Raw genomic sequence first — 17,560 nt, 5'->3', positions numbered from 1 at the left:
TAATCCTTGCTCATCTCAAAAATATAAGCAGCTGGTGTGAAGGAAGAGGCAGCTATGCTCATTTCTGAATGCAAAATATTCAAAGCACTTATATGTATTATTTAATTCCTCTGCTCTCTGAGATGGCTAGAGAATATTATATGAGGGAAAGCAAAAAAAAGAAAAAGAAAAGAAAATCCACAAAAATGGAAGACCTTAAGGAGAGCTTTGTCTCAGTATACAGAAGCAGTTGGTAGTACAATAATTCTTACTGGAATTTTGCATTGAGAGTAAATTTAGATATAATATATACCTATTAAAAATACGGCAGCTACCCCTCCTAGCAGCTGAGGCAATGATGCCTCTGCCCTGTAGTAATGGGAGTTTGGGTGCTATGTGAAGTTTTAAGTTATGGAGATGCATTATTTAGATAAATTAAATGAAAGCATCAAACTAATATATGTTTATTGTTTATTTAACTTTTTTTTGGCTGTTCTGTGTGGGTTGTGGGGTCCAACTTCCACAACCTGGGATCAAACCTGGGTCCTGTCAGTGAAAATGCCAATTCCTAACCACTAGACTGGCAAGAATTTCCAATGGTTATTGTTTAAATTACAAAAGGTGGGCAAGTAATTTGCCCCTGGAAAGATGGCTTTGACTGATGAAATCAGGTTGGCCCATCTCTAAAGTTCTACGCATTGTGTGGAACTGAAAAATACAGATAGTATCTGAGATTCTTCGAATCTGAACATTCTATGAGACTATAATCTCAAACTAATAAAATATTTGCAATAAATATTATAGCCTGAGTCCTGGAGACAAAAATACATTTCAAACACAACAATTTTACTTTAACATGATTTATGACTGCCATCTTTGTTAGTCAAAAAGAGACGGTTCACACTTGAAGCTTGCTTTCCTCTTTCGAGTAGAAATTAAAGACATTATTCTTTAATTGTTATTCTTCAATTGAGTTGACCTGTATAAACACAGACAGTTGCTGCCCCTGCAACTGTAATAGCAGACCAGTGTGCTAGAGCTTCTGTAGAAAACTGACCCCAAAATGAGTCTGCTCAAATTTCAACCATATTTAAGAGTGCTCCCAGACTATGGGTTCATTTAAGGCAGAAATATATTTACCTCGCTTTGCAGAGTCACACACGACTAAGCAACTTTCACTTTCATTTTTACTTCATCCTTGGTTTCTCCAAAGCCTGGTACTCATAAGGTACCCCATATTTAGTAACAGAGTACATGCCCCAGAGAAGAGAGACTTTTTGTCTGTTTTGTGTATTTCCATAACCGGAATGCCAGAAAGGTATGTGACCCATACCGGACACTCAGTTTACTAAAATATTTGTTAATTGAATACAAATCCAACTAAAATTGAAGTCACACGTGGGTAGCATAGTTAAATATTTTATGCCCTTATAAACTCAACTTTGGAAAGACAGCATTTTCTAAATCAGATGATAGTACTCTCTGTCTAGGTAAATGAATCTGCTATTTTATCAGGAGGCACATGTGTTGTAACAGTGCTTTTATTATGGTTCCATCTTTTCCACAAGGACCACTGTCTTCCTAAATGACAGAGCCAGAAATTACTTAGCAATCATCCTTTCTTTGAATGAGAAATAGGAGAGAATCAGATACTGTGGCTTATACAATACATATATAGAGTTTTGTGTTTTTTTTTAAGGAGCCTTTTCAGAAACTTGAAATCAACCAGGATACGGACACAATTATATTATGGGAGCTACGAAACAATGAAATTATTCTGTCCAGTTTTTGCATAAGTGGTCAGGAATAACATTTGCATATGTTATATCATATTGATTCTTGCAGACAGAGGCTCAATAAAGACAAAAGAACACATGCACAAATAAATGCCTGGGGGAGGGGGAAGAACAGGAGACACAGATGGAGCCATCTATTATATTTGGGTTTAAAATGAAAACAACAAAAATAATGGAATCAGCAAACAAAACCAAAAATAAATGATGACCACCACCAAACCCCATCCAGGACAGTCCTCGTTAGTAAAAAGTGTCTATTTCTATCTTTGTCCTTGTTCATTTCTCCCTCGTGAAATCCTCTTTGAAATGTCATCCCCTCCCCCTTGCCAATAGATCAAGCATTCTCGAACAGGATAGATAGGGCAGTAAGGAGCTAATAATGATAATAATAATAATGAGAAATGGCCTCAGAGATATATTTCATGTGTCTTCCCCTCTCCTTGTCTTTCTTCGGTGGAATAGCTTCCCAACCAATGGGGCATTAATCATCAGAACAGCAGCTCGGAGATAAAGGCCGGGTGAAATTCCATTGTGCATTACAGTGTGAGTTGTGTGTGCATGAATACGTGTCTCACTCACTATCTGGGAGGAGGACGTGAAGAGGCGGAGGAGAAAAATCTGTCATTTCATATATTTAGACCGCTCAGGATGGTCAGGACTGGTTTCCCATTGTTACTGCGGATTAAAATCATTCATGTCCTTCTGCTTTCATTGGAGGTCACCTCTCAGAAACGGGGATACATATTGTGACAAGTTAAATTCTACCTACTTTTTTTTTTCACATCTGCCTTGAAGGCATGTAGCAGAGGAAGGGCGGGGGTGGGGTGGGTCAGTGGAACCAGGAGCAGGACTGTCTGATGGGATATATTTTTCTTGGTGAATCCTCATCAGGGTGGTGTCTCTTGCCCTTATATAATGCTTCAGCTTAACAAGATTTCCTGTTTTGAACAGCCTTGAATTAAGTTTGGGAAGATCATTTGGAGGAGATAGATAAACAGGTGCTACTACTATTCAACAAAGAACTATAAATGCCTACAAGATCCTGGCTCTAGAAGGTGAGATCTGCTAACTACAGCCTGACATCATTGGGAGCTAGCTAGCTCGGTCGTGTCCAACTCTTTGCAATCCCATAGACGGTGGCACGCCAGGCTCCTCTGTCTTCCACTATCTCCTGGCGTTGCTCAAATTCATGCCCATTGAGTCAGGGATGCTATCTTAGCTTGATCTTAGCCTTGCGTAGAATAGACTCAGAAGCTGCTAGCTAATCACATCTCACAGGTGATCTGCATACATGTAAGTTTCAGAACATGTAAGTTTCACTGTTTTAGCTAATACATGTAAACACACATGAGCATCCTCTCTTCCCCTCTCTCTCACACACATGCATATAAAATGAGAGATAGAAGAGGCCACCTTGTATAGATAAGTCAATCAAATTTCCACCAAGTAATTCTCTCAGTGACTGCTGGCCACCACAGATATGGCGTACATTTATTTCCCCAGACATCTCATCCCTGGATGATAAGAAAAAAAAAAAAACAGGAGAACCTTAAATTCTCCATTTAGCTAACAGAACTAGCTCTCTAGACAACCCAAGGCTTTAATTAGAAGGTTTCAAAAGGCAGGGTTGTCATAACAGCCTCAGTGTGTTTCTAATTTTTACAATCATTCAAACATACACCAGGAAGATATGAAAGCATATCCCATCCCTCCTACAGCCTTGTCAAAGGCAGAATGGAAATATCCATCTTGAAGCCTGGCTAGCAATGAGTGCTGCTTAAAGTCATTTCCCTGTCATCTATAAATAGAAAGAGATGCATTTTCAGAGAAAAAGAACATTCTTGGACCTTAGCTTAAACTGGAATCATTGATTGTTTTTGACAACTCAAGAGACATTTATTAAGTGCTTTATCTTCTACATAGGGGTATTCATTGTGGAACTCTTTCTGAAAGCTTTCAGCAAAGGGGTGGAGCGGGGTACAAAAATAAATCATTATTTGCATTATAATTTGAATTAGACTAAAGATATCCTATGCATTTCTCTCGACCTGAGCCATACAATCCAGGAAATGGACAGATTGTCCTTACAGCAAAATGATTACAGGGTATTTTTGCTTGCTCTCTGCTTTCTTCTCCTCAACTTCTCTTCCCCTCCACCCTCTAATTCATTTGTCCATCCATTCACTGTCACTGGATGTGCAAGGCGTCATGTTAGCTGTTAGGAAAATGAAGATATTGGAGACAATGTGGATCTACTCTTATATTTGTTAGCTGAGGAAAGAGTGGAGACCTAAAGAAGCTAATTGCCCCGTCATAGGCCAAATGGCTAATTAAAGAATAAAACCCAAAAGTTGGATGCCAAAGAGACCTGGATTAGAATCTCATTTAAAATAACAACAACAACAACAACAACAACAATCTACTGAGTTGCACCAACTGACACTGCTGACTTGTATTATTGTCACCTATCCATGAAGTTGATGTTATCATCTCCACATGCCTGTGGTAAAACTAAGCTTCAATAAGCAGCCTAGCCAAATCCCAAAGCTGATAAATGAAAGCCCACCTTGAGTCATGGTTTTAACCATTTTATCTACAAATGAATTCTGATTCTTGTTTCCAAGCTCTCTTTCCTTCGTATCAGCCTGTTTTCTCACAGCTGCCTCTGTTGACCCTGAACATCAATAACATTGCCCCCTGGTCTGCTTCTTCCCTCTTGCAGATAAGCATTCATTCACTTAATGCAGTTTCCTTTCTTTCAACAAACATTGATTGAGCCCCACCTTGTGTCTGGCACTGTGCCAGGGCATGGATGCTACGTAGAGATTATTTCTTCTCTCAATCTAGTGACTTCTCATAGTATCTTCCAGAATCTTCTTTTCAAAGGATCACAAACTATGGAGCCAGATAAGTCATGGAGTCAAGACCAGGAATAAAGAGTTTCATAGACATGGCAACCCACTCCAGTATTCTTGCCTGGATAATCCCACGGACAGAGGAGCCTGGCGGGGTTGTAAAGAGTCAGACACGACTGAGCAACTAACATTTTCACTTTCATAACATACTTAACTGTTTGCTGTTTTGTTAATCGCTCAGTTGAGTCCGACTCTGCAATGCCATGGACTGTAGTCTGCCATACTCCTCTGTCCATGGGATTTCTGAGGCAAGAATACTAGAGCGGACAGCCATTCCCCTCTCCAGGGGATCTTCCCAAGCCAGGGGTCAAACTCAGGTCTCCTGCACTGCAGGCAGATTCTTTACTGTCTGAATCATCAACGTAGTTATTAGAGAAAAACAAAAAAAGTAACTTAAAGTGGATAGAAGACTCCCACCCACATATGCACAACCAGGTAAATTAGCCATTGGTTAATTTTCTATCCATACCAATAGAACAGAGAAGCAGCAGCAGTCCATTAATGTAGTTTTTATTTGCTGATATATACAAGGTTAGGTTTTAGGAGAATTAAGAATTAAATAATTTGGGAAAGGACTATGGCAAACAAATTGGACAGGGAAAGTGGGTGAGATTACATTTTCAAAATTGCTTTGAAAACTCTAAGTGCTAGAAACCGCCTTTGCTATTAGGATGGCAAATAATTTCTAAGGAAAGGGAATTTAAGGCCAGAAATCAACAAGAACAATCTCGCACACCAGATACAAGGAGACATCTCTGGACTCTTAAGATTTCTTGATGGGCAAAAAATCAACATGTTAAATAGAGACAAGATCAGACTCAGCAACTGTACAAGGCAAGGAGTCCAGAGCAGCAAAACCACTGCTGAGGGCAACCCCTCTTGGTCTAGTAGTTAGGACTTCACGCTTTCACCGCAGAGGGCACCAGTTCCATCCCACAAACAAACCGCTGCTGACTACCATTCCTATTGGTGAGCCTCATGAGAGAGCCAGAGCATGGGCCTCTTGAGGCAGCAGAGGTAGAGAGAGCGTTTGGAAGTGGGATTCAGTTTGTGAGCAACATAAGACCTGTGTACTCCCTGAAAAGGCGCTAGTGGATTGCCGTCCATCCGTCTGTCTCCAGCAATACTGCCAGAGGGCTTACTCTGTGCCCTGACAGCACCTGAAACGAGTATCTTGTCACCCTAGAACTCACCTTTCACCAAATAGAGATGGCAAGCAAACGTGTGATATCATGTCAGGTAGAGATGACTGCTCTGAGAGACCATGAAGCAGAAGGCAACAGGGAGTAGAGCGCTATTTCACAGGGGATGGTCAAGGAGGGCTGCTGCAGAAGGCGCCATATGGGCAGAAGTCTGGACACAGTAAGGCAGCGAGGCATTCAGTCACTGGGAAGAGCTGCACCAGGCAGAAGAAACAGCAAGCGAAAAGCCACAGGCGTGCTTGGTACATTCGAGCAGGGCTGGGACTAAGGAGGAGGCACTCATCTATTGTGTAACGTTTAAAGGAACGGCCTCAAATTCAGTCATCAGGGATAAAGAATACTTTATTGCAATGTTTTGAAGTCAGCATCAATGCAAAAAAAAAAGTTATTGATCAGCAAAAAATCAACATGTTAAACAGAGACAAGATCAGACTCTGCAACTGCACAGCCCTCGCTCGTCTCTCCCTTCTCCTGGATCTAAGTTCAAGGAAGATCAAGAAGACCTGTGTGCCTAGAGCAAGATGGTTCAAAACACCATCAGACAGAGAGAGAGAGAGAGCACGGAGATCCATACAGCACACGGTAAAGATACAGGCTTTATACTCAGCCAAGTAGTCTGTTAGGTGATTGGACAATCACTAAGAGCTTTAGAAACCTTTGGGGAAATTCCCTGGTGGTCCAGTGGCTAATACTGCATACTCCTAATGGAGGGGTCAGGGTTAGATCCTTGGTGGAGGAACTAGGTATCACACGCAGCAACTAAGAGTTCACATGCCTCAACTAAAGATCCCACATTGTGCAACTACAAAAAGAAAAAAGAAACATTTGAAGACCCCCATAGTGAGTAGCCAAGAGCTGCACATCCCTCTCAGCTATTCAGATAGCTAAAAATAAGATCCAGTGCTTTATTAGCAGTTCTGGTCAGTGATTCTACCCTATAAATATTACATGCTAATCAGAAGGGCATCTCTACAACTTATCTGAGCATCTTGCAGAGTTCCTGCCTGTATGTGATGAGGGCCTTCTCAGAGATCCTTTCAGCGACTTTTGCAGCTTTGGGAAGTACTAATCTATTTGTACTGCTGACACCTAAGTCTTTAAGAGGTAGGTAAACCCATCAAGTTCCTTTTTTTCCCCATTAGAACCATGCAATTCCAGAGAGAAAATGTCACTGAAGGGTTCTACTAGGTAACGAGTAAATTAGAGTCCATTTCCTTCCACCCCTTCCCATTTGTCCTCCAAGAGGGGAAAAGAAAGTACCTGCATGAGGGTAAAGAGGAAACAGAAGGTATTTCTTGGCTGGCAGCTGAAGTCTAATTAGACAGACAAATCTTCATTGCCTCCCCCAGTTATGAGGCTTGGCAGGAAAGGAATGAGCCCTGGAGCCCCACGTTATGCAAGGCTGTTAATCAATATTAGTTGAGCCCTGAGCCTAAAATAAACTTCCCCTGGAGGCTCTGTTGTCTTATGGCTAAAGCGAGGGATGGAAATCTGTGTGGACTCCCATGTCTCACTTCTATCAAGCTGATGGAAGCAGGGAAAAGGTAGAGGGGCCCAGAGGGGTAATTTGGGAGGTAAGTATAACATAATTTACCTCCTATTAGGGCATGGTATTTGGAATAAGGTAGATGAATCTTGTATACCAATCCAAGACAGTCTGATTGTTCAAAGAACCTTCAGAAACCTGTTCCAGCCAGAATCTCAAACCCCCATGGATAACAACATACTGGAAATGAATGTGTCATTTATTTGTGGAACCATATGAAGTTGCTGATATCTGACCCCTCTGCTCCTACAAAACTGGCAGCTTCACACACTTCGTCCTAACAAAAAGCTTTGTATGTAATAACCACCCAGCTAACTCCCACTCCATAAATTCCTTAATATGATTCAATCTGGAACCCTAAAAGGAAATCCTGGGTAATAATGGGTTTGTGTGAGCATAGACAAAATTGTTTTTGTGTTTATCCAACCATACAAGGAGGCTAAGCTCTATGAGGATCTGTGAGTCCTGAGAGAGTCTCGGGTTGAAGCGGTTTTCTCAATGTCTAGCATTTAGTGAAAACTTACGGAATAGGGCATGGCCTAAGTTCTTTCCACATCTGCCTGTATGTATTACTCACAACAAGCCTATGGTAAAGATGCTGTTGAGCCCATTTTATAGATAATTCAGTTCAGTTCAGTCGCTCAGTCGTGTCCGACTCTTTGCGACCCCATGAACCACAGCACGCCAGGCCTCCCTGTCCATCACCAACTCCCAGAGTTTACCCAAACTCATGTCCATTGAGTCGGTGATGCCATCCAACCATCTCATCCTCCGTCGTCCCCTTCTCCTCTTGCCCTCAATCTTTCCCAGCATCAGGGTCTTTTCAAATGAGTCAGGGACTCCATCAGGAACATGCAGTGAGAAGGATCAACTGGTTTTTTTTTTTTTTGGCAGGTTAGCCTGCTGGTTTTTTTGTCTGTTTCAATTTCTAAATTTATATTGGAGTATAGCCAATTAACAATATTGTAATAGCTTTAGGTGAACAGCAAAGTGACTCAGCCATACACATACATGTAAAGGATCAACTTTTCAATCACAAGTTTTGCTTTGTTTTGTTTTCCCATAAGTAACATCAAGGCTGAAGGGTGCTTCTGACTGTGCCCAGTATAAAAGCAGACCATGGGGAGGACTTTCCATGAAGGAATTGTTACAAAACCTGAAAACCTGTGGCTTCCTTCTGCAATTTTTGAAAGTGGTCCGTGTATTTCCCACCAAACTTGTGAGTTCGAGATAAGAGTGAAATCTCATAAAGTTTTCACATCTTTCATTTCTATTATTAGGAGTAGTTCCAGTCCAGGCTGAGTGTTTTGATTTCTGGTAGTTTTCTGGCGTCGGGCAGCCCTGGCCAATGCCAAGGTGACTTTACCAATGCCCAGTTCAGAAAAAGTGGGTCACGATCAGTCTCCTGCTAAAAGCTTATAAACGACTCCAAACAGTGATTTGCACGGAACACACTGAGTTCTTTCTTGACTAATAACTTGGTCTAGAGGGCTAAGGGAAGAGAACCCACCTTATTCTTGGAACTATTTTCCTCTTGGCCCTTTCCTCTCTTGCAGGAACATTTTGGTCCTGGTGGCTGACAGTGATCCCTAAAAGACTTTTATTTCTCACTTTTACCTTCTGTCCTGATTGAAGATTCAGGAATGTGAATGTGGCCTGAATTGAACTTTTCCGTTTTAGAAACTGACCTATCTCAATAGTCACTCCCCAGCACTGGGGTCAGATGTCAGGTGATGGACGTGCCTGCATGATCTCGGGGCCATCTCTGGCAGTGAAACCCACAGGAAACCTGATCTAGTTCTCCCCTCTAGGACCTCTTCTGTTTGAGGGAGTTTTAGGCCAAGACACTCAGAATCTGAGCCTCTGATCTCCCACCAACCCTCCTCTATACACTCTCTGTTCTAGTTGAACTTGGCTATCTCTCTAGGAATCATCATCTCTGACTTTGTCAATTTAACTTCGTACATTCAACCAACCTGAGATTCGCTCCTTTCTCCATGCATCCAAGACTTGGAAAACTCTCTCCACGAGACCTAGGCCTCCAGGAAAGGAGTCCTAGAGACACGGAGAGGGACATGTTCATAATTGAGTCTAGTTCATCCACTGAGGCCCCAGGTGCACGTGTGAAGCCAGAGCCTCCAGCCCAGAGTAGCCACCGAGTAACCTCAGCCAGGTCCACATGAGGCAGAAGAATTGCCTTGCTATTTTTGCTGTTGTTCAGTCACTAAGTCATGTCTGACTCTTTGCAACCCCATGGACAGCTCACTAATCTCTGTCCTTCACTGTCTCCTGGAGTTTGCTCAAATTCATGTCTACTGAGTCGGTGATGCTATCTAAACATCTCATCCTCTGCCTCCCCCTTCTCCTTTGGCTTTCAGTGTTTTCCAGCTGAGCCCTGCCCACATTTCTGACCCATAAAACCATGAGATCTAATGACATCATTGTTTCAAGCTACTTGATGATGACAGGTTGTCTCCACAGCTAGGTAACTGCAACATATATGACCTCCCCCGGGTCGCTTAGCTAATACAAAGAGGAAACTAGGTTCCAAACTCAGACAATCTGATTTCAAGTACATGCATTTCATCAGTCTTCTACAGTTTTCCCACTGGAGGGGAGAAAATTAAATTGCCCAAAGCCCAGTGATCATCGTAGAGGGAAAATCTTCCATAAGCCATGCCACTTCTGATTTTTAAATGACAAAGTACATTATAAAGCCTATCTTATTTTCAGATTTAGTCAACAAATGTTTATTGAGCACCTACTAAGTGCCAGATTTTTATTTGAAAATTATCACCCATCCATTTGCTTTCTCAATGTATCCACCTCTTCTTTCAACTTTAACTTTCTTTTTCAATCAGGGGAGTAACCAGAGACATCCTTCTTTAATGTAGGGTAAAGACTTAATGCTTGGCACTGTAGCTGTGAGTAATTGAACATAGTCCATGTAATTCACAAGTATTTTGTAACACACTAGTGCATCAGAAAGATCAAAATGCTAATTATTTCCAGGAGGCTGGAGCATTAGAGGGCCATCAGTTCAAAAACTCTTTGTTCACCTTCACACATGGCTAAGAGCATCACTAAAAGCACTCTGCAGTTTTCCTTTGATCTGAAATCAACATTAACCAAGGTCTATTAGAAACGAACTGTTCAAATGATTTTTTTTTTTTTTACCTTAAGCTTAAAGAAATAACCAGTGGATTTTTAAATAACCAGATATTTATATTTGTGAATCCACATGCTTATTTTGTTTCTCCTGGAAGAGTGAAATTTTAGGGCAACTTTACTCTAGCAATATTATCAAAGCCAAGGAGGACAGAACCGAGTCACTTAGAAATGGCTCTAAGATTTCACACATAGGTGAAAACGTGAATGATATATCTATGGACGTAAAATCCAGGCTTCCTCACCTCATTTTTTTCCTGAAGGTTTCTTAAAGATCAAATTTTTAAAGTCAAATTAATTTATTTTCAATTAGAGGATGACTGCTTTACACTTTTGTGTTGGTTTCTGCTATACATCAACATGCATCAGCCGGAGGTGTGCATATGCCCCTCCCTCTTGAACCTCCATCCCACCTCCCACCACATCTCACCCCTCTAGATTGTCAGGGAGCATTGGATTTGAGGTCCCTGCCTCATAAAGCAAATCCCCCCTGACTATCTATTTTACATATGGTAATGTATGTTTCAATGCTACTCAGAATTCAAATCTTTATGAATCCATTTCATCCAGGAAAACTAGCTGGCTCACACAGGGCACATTAGAACTTCTGAGAGTGACTTTCTTCACCCAGAGTCTTTATAGTCTGGAAACCGTCTAAAACCCTGATTGAATGTGAGGGTTGCTGGGTCCACATGCCTAACACAAGCTTGATATGATCTACAGAATGTACTTAAGGGGCAGACTTGGAGACAGGCAGGCTATTGAGTTTTATGTGTGCAGGTGTTCACTATTGATAACCTCTTTTTTTTTTTAATTCACTAAAGATTTTATTTTGTATTGGAGTATAGCTGATTAACAATGTTGTGATGGTTTCAGGTGAACAGCAAAGAGACTCAGCCGTACATATACATGGATCCATTCTCCCTCAAAGTCCTTCCCTTTCAGGCTTCCACATAACACTGAGCAGAATTCCATGTGCTATACAGTAGGTCCTTGTTGGTTATCTATTTTAAACACAGCAGCGTCTACCTGTCCACCCTAAATTTTTTCTGGAGTCCAAGGCAAAGTTCTTATGGCTGGTTGGCCAAACAAAAAGTGCAAAACCCATGGCATAGTTATTTCCTTTAGCTAACCTTTACAAAGAATATGGGGCTTTTAAATCTCTCATTCCAATCTATTCCAATTCTGCTCATCTGTTGGCTTTTCTCCAAGAGCACTTTATGGTTTTATACACTCTTAAAAACAACAAGCATCAACAGGTTTATAACTCATTTTTATAGCCTTGTCTTTAGAAGCAAAAGGAAAGCCACGCAGATGTGATCCAATTATTACTGGACTAAAGGAACAGAGACACATCAGAAAGGAGGCTGTCAGAGCTGACATCTGCCAGCTGTCCACAGCTGCTGTTCTCTGAAATGACAATAGGTCCAATGATGTCTGGAGTCAGAACCGCTTACAAGACTTTTGTACCTTCTATCCTAGGCTTTCTTAGTTTGTACAAATACTTAATCTACTTCCATATATGTATTTGCCCCTGGAGGGAAAGCCCAAAACTGATCATTATTATGGCCTAGTTCCTGAATCCCCAGGTAACATTAAATCCTTCTGAGGTCAGTAAAAACATGGCCTTGAAAAAGACTACAGGACCATCCATTCCTACGAAGAAAAAGCCATTTGCTCCTCTGCTTCCCACAGAGTTAGTGGAATGTATTCTGACAGAAGCAGAACCAGACCTGTGCAGACAGAACTATCCTTTCACCAACAATAAACAGATCTGCTCTAGAGCTATGGAGAGTCATAATAGAAATATATATTGCCTTTTATCTTCTTTTCAGTGAGTAGAGTGAAGTGTCAGGAGTTATTGCTTTAATATCAGTGGAGAAGAAGCTATTTTTTTTTTTGAGCACGTACATAGGTCTGAATGTAACAACATGTGCAACTCTAAGACTGTGAAGTAACCGGCTCCTCAGTAGCCTTTCTAAAACATAAAATTGTACTGATAACATCATCTGTGAATCAGCTTCTGATTGTTCCTGTGGAATCATGTAAGGAGCTGTCTGGCTATGTCTACTCAAAGACAAGGGAAAAGGAAGACAATTGTACCACTACCTAACTCACATAAAATTAATTCAGAAGAATGAGAACACATCAGAGATTTAATTGATTATTGACTTTAGGTTTACAGTGGCCAGTGAAATCAATGGAAAGTGATGTCAAAGACTAAATTGAATCCCTGGATAATGTCTTAAACCAAGAAACAGAAAGGACAAGTACTGATCTACTGAATCTCCTACAGACACTAACTAGGCTAAGGGTCAATTCCCCATGAGCAATTGGAATGTCTTATTTTTGCCAGAGCATTTAAGGCTAATAATTCAACTAACTTGCTACCCTCTAATATCTAGATTTATGAGAAGCCAAGTAATCAGCAAAGCATTAAGATTTAGCTTGGCTACAATTACTTTTAAGTGACAAAACAAAAACATTAACAAAAACTTCCTACATAGTTAATCTCAGACCTTCAAATTTGCTAATATAATTAGGATTTTGGTCAATACAATGTAAAAGAAACGAAGTAAACCAAAAATAACAAGTGATTAATCAACATATAAAATATAAGTACTGCATTTTATAAAGACTGATGGAAACTTCAGTTTCATCTACCCTTGATTTAATGCTACCACATGGCCTCAGAAATGAACAATTCATGTCCCAATAGTAAGCCATCAGGAGGATGCAAATAGAATTTAACTAGAATAGTCTTTCCTGCGATAACAAATATTCCTTTCCTCCTTTTCTTTTTCTGCCGTTGAAAAGAAAGGTAATAAAATGAGAGGACAGTGTATGTCATAGTGAAAATGTTCTCCATCTCTCACCTTGAATAACAGCTTTACCATTTCAGTGATGGATATAATAAGAATAATAACCCATGTGTGCACACCAGACATTTATCATTTCTTTAACAATTACTTTGTCTTTCTCTGCTCCTGGGTGTTACTACTATGAGCACCTGTAGGTGTCCTTCCTACAAACATAGTAATTCAGACTCTTTAGCTTCCAAGCAACATGACCATAAGAGCAGGGTCTCAAAGACAAAGATGCAGAATCAGGGAATGTTGGAGAGAGGCCTACCTGAATGCTGGCCGTGGAGCGATTCTTGCGGGTCGTGGTAGTGGCCATCGTAGTGGTGGTCTCCATGACAGTGGTGGACATCTCTGGTGGCATGGAGGTCGTCTGCGTTGTTCCCAAGATTGATGGGACTTCTCCCACCAGCCGGACACTTCCATTGATTTTAATATTGGGGTTGTTCTCAGCCGCCATGTTCAGTACTTTCAAACCATCATAATAGAGCCCAGAAAGCTGGCCTTGGAAGAGGCGTCCTTTGTCCTTTCCGCCAATAGCTATTTGCGCCTGGGTGTTGAAGATGGTTAACTGCCGGCCTAGTGGGTTGGGTGGAGGAAACATCATTATTTCCATACATTTTTCTCTGTTTGCCTTACCTGGTCTGAATGGACCAGACATCAAAACAGGCTTCCTTGAGCAACTGAAGGGGAGAAAATTGGATAGCAAAAATTCAGTATAGGTATTGGCAAGTAACAAAAATTCAATCTAGACATTGGCAAATAACATTTCCCTATGTTTATCTCTTCCACTGTCTAGCTGAATATCCTAGACAACCTGAATAATTGAATGTCTACTTCTTTATTGTGAAGCAGGAGAAATCTTGCTTCAATGATGAGTGGTACTGCAGTCTTCCAGGGTACACAGTTGTGGATGACAGAAAAAGAAAACAACTCAAATCAGGTGATTATAATAATAAATCATAAATACCTATTGTACTGACTTTTTTTAACCTACAAAGTAACATAATGAAAATGATGAAGAATATATAGGGCAAATAAAAACTCAGTGGGGTAACTCAGAACACTGAATTTTAAAACTAGGTCTGATAATTAAATTAACTGAAATTAAATTAGATTTTAATTAAGAGACCTGGAGCTATTATAAAAATAAACACCTCTAGGAAATAAAAGATTTCCTAGAACTTTTCCTAATGTATAATATTCTATCTATACTTGCTATTTCATAAACTTCACGACAGATTATTTTCTGTCTTTACTCATTTGGGGAAGGGGAGAGACCATGGTCTCACAATTAAATCTCTCTCAAAGGTATGGAAAATAAGTAGGCATTGATCATGTCAGTGAGAAAGGGGGAAAGAAAAATGACATCATTCAAAATCAACAAATTTTAAAAGGAGGGATAGGTGTTAATGAAAAAGTCAACACACAGAACACCTTAAAATGATACACAGGCATGTTAATGGATTGAAGACACAGTGGCTCACCTTCTTGCTAGTTCCTACCTGGGGGACCATTTATGCTCTGTGTACAGAAACCTATCAGAATGAAATCATGGCAGAACAGAGAACGGAATAAGTCGACTTATCTTATGCCCCAACTATCCTTATTTTAAAAAGCTTTTCTTAAGCTTGAGATCTTTCCCAGAAAAACCTAGCTTTTGAAGGACAAAGCCTTCTATTCTATTGTTTCTCCAGATGATTTTTCTGCTTTTCCATATGGAGAAAGATGGAAATACTTTTTTTTAAATGGAATTAAGTTTATCCTTTTTGAATTTTTCCTCCATTTTAGTTAGTGATCAAACAATGCTCCAGCCATCCTTAATATTGCTGCAGTTATTTTAGCTATTAATGACTGAAAACAATGTTCTGTTATTCTCACCTGTTTAATTGAAAGGAGTATGTTTTATTAAAGACTGAGATCTGGTGTTTAAAGTCTATATGTGCTGTGTGTGTGCTAAGTCGCTTCAGTCACGTCCAACTCTTTGCAAGCCTATGGGCTGTAACCCACCAGGCTCCTCTGTCCATGGGATTCTCCAGGCAAGAATACTGGAGTGGATTATCATTTCTTTCTCCAGGGATCTTCCCAACCTAGGGACTGAACTTGTGTCTCTTATGCCCCCTGCATTGGCAGGGAGGTTTTTTACCACTAGTACCACCTTGGAAGCCCTTAAATCTATGTAATGATTAGTATCCTTGAATTTCTAGTATATAATGTGGAATCCCTTCTCAATGTATAAAAATGGGTGAAATGCAAGAGGTAGAAAAGGGAAAACACCTCTACTCAGTGGGAACTCTTTGTTCAAGGGCCCAATCCACTCATCAGGCAACTCTTAAGGGCATATTAGTCAAGAATGGTTGATAAATAATACCCCTTCGGGAGCTTTAAACACTACACTATGGAGAATTGGCCAGATAATTTTGTTATAGTGAAAATAATGTCTATAAAAATATGTGGAGCATGGAAATGGAATCTGTTGGCTTTAAAAACAAAATTGCCCAGATCCTAAGGGACTAATCAAATAGATCTAATAGATTTCCATTTCCTTTCCCATCAATTCCTTCAGTGCCCCATGCACACACATCGTTGCCTATTCTTGACCTGTCACTTTTCATATGAGATGCAGCAAAAAGTTCAATGCACAGTAATGCTGGGTAATGGCCTGGAGCTCATACCTCATTACTATTTAGCTTTTTGACAACAGCTTTTTTCCTGGGAGCTCTAAGCTTACTACTGAAAGAAATGCCATGATGGAAGGGGAGAATAAATATGCTCTCAGCTTTGCATAGGCATTTGGAGTAGCTTAACATAATAAAAAATTGCCTAATAGGAGATCTGTAGGGCTAACGTTTAGTGTCTTGCACCAGATAGCCCCAATGCCATAATATCCCTTCCATTCACATAACTGTTGGCCAACCATAATATTTATTCATTGCCTTTTTAATATGTAGCCCAGCACTGACGATCAGTTGATGGTTATAACTGACTACAGTAGATTTTGCATTTCTAATATTCCCAGAAGTACTCCACATCTATAATGGTCTTCATCTTATTTTCCTAGTGATGTTATTCTGCCTATGCTTACAAATGAAAGGAAGGTCAGAGAGAATTGAAATGCAAAGCTGAATGACACTGGCTAGAAATGATGGATCTCCTTTATTCCAGTTGCCATGGTTCACTCCAAAAAGTGGTCTCTGCTTGTTCGAGACAGACCCAAGTGTGGAGCAAGGCAAGACCTTTCCTGGGCTACACAAATAAACCACAGCTTCATTTCTGGCTTTTCCTGCTTTCACAGAGAGATCTGCCTAATCATTTCTTGAGAACAAGACACTGGTGGGGTAAATAGGGAAGGAGTGGATATGTTTCAGGTATCCATCATGCCATAGGAAGTATTTGGGTCTTTGTTTATTTGTCTGTTTCATGGATCTTGCTGGATCTGCTTTTGTTATGTTCTAAACCCCTGTCCCAGCCCTCTGTACCTTAGATTAGGTGGTTAATAGTAATGTTGGCAGGCACTAAAGGAAGAGTGGGATATTCAAGTCTTCTGCAATCTTTTCCTCTGATCAATTTCACTCTCTCAAGGAAGCAGGAGTGAGTGAGTGAGTGAGAAACAATCATCATGACCCTCTCCCTGTGAAGGACATAAGGGACCGACCACAGAACATTTTACCATCTGCCCATGATTTCTCAAAATCAGTGCCAGGTCTCCTTATTGTCACTCATTATGATCAATCGTGTTTCTTTTTTTCCTTATTTTTAATAAGGGATGACCACTATTCTATCTATATGACAATCTGATAATGGATTCCAGTCTATCACCAATAATATAAAATCTGACTACAATACCAGTACAGGCTTTGTAGCAGCTTATTTTGTGCTTTATTTTGGGTGTCCATCCTCTTGGAAGTCATTAAATGCTCCCTCATTTGGACACCAAGTTCACGTACTGCTTAAATTAAATCTTTGCATGTTTCCAGTCAGTGTTGCACAAAGACTAATTAATTAAACCTCAGAACACCCTTGGGGAATAGGCAGTATTATTTCTCCTCTCCTCAGATGGGAAATCTGAGATATAAAGAGGTTAAGTGGATTG

The 17,560-nt window shown here is 40.3% G+C and overlaps 1 protein-coding gene across 19 annotated transcripts in view; it reads right to left on the bottom strand.

Annotated features, from left to right (window-relative positions):
- NRXN3 (neurexin 3) overlaps nucleotides 1-17,560 on the bottom strand; it is a 1,842,793-nt gene that overhangs the window by 159,131 nt on the left and 1,666,102 nt on the right. For all 19 annotated transcript variants that reach the window (XR_009601311.1, XR_006060480.1, XM_060418434.1 and 16 more), the window contains one exon: nucleotides 13,739-14,046. Coding sequence is in view for 17 of the 19 variants with exons in the window: in XM_060418434.1 (XP_060274417.1) it covers nucleotides 13,739-14,046 (308 nt within the window). In the remaining 2 variants the exon portion in view is untranslated. The remainder of the gene's footprint in view (nucleotides 1-13,738; nucleotides 14,047-17,560) is intronic.

The sequence above is a fragment of the Ovis aries genome, chromosome 7, assembly GCF_016772045.2.
Source record: "Ovis aries strain OAR_USU_Benz2616 breed Rambouillet chromosome 7, ARS-UI_Ramb_v3.0, whole genome shotgun sequence".
Taxonomy (NCBI): Eukaryota; Metazoa; Chordata; class Mammalia; order Artiodactyla; family Bovidae; genus Ovis; species Ovis aries.
Note: the sequence above shows the minus strand (reverse complement) of the source record. Positions and strands in the feature narration are given on the sequence as shown.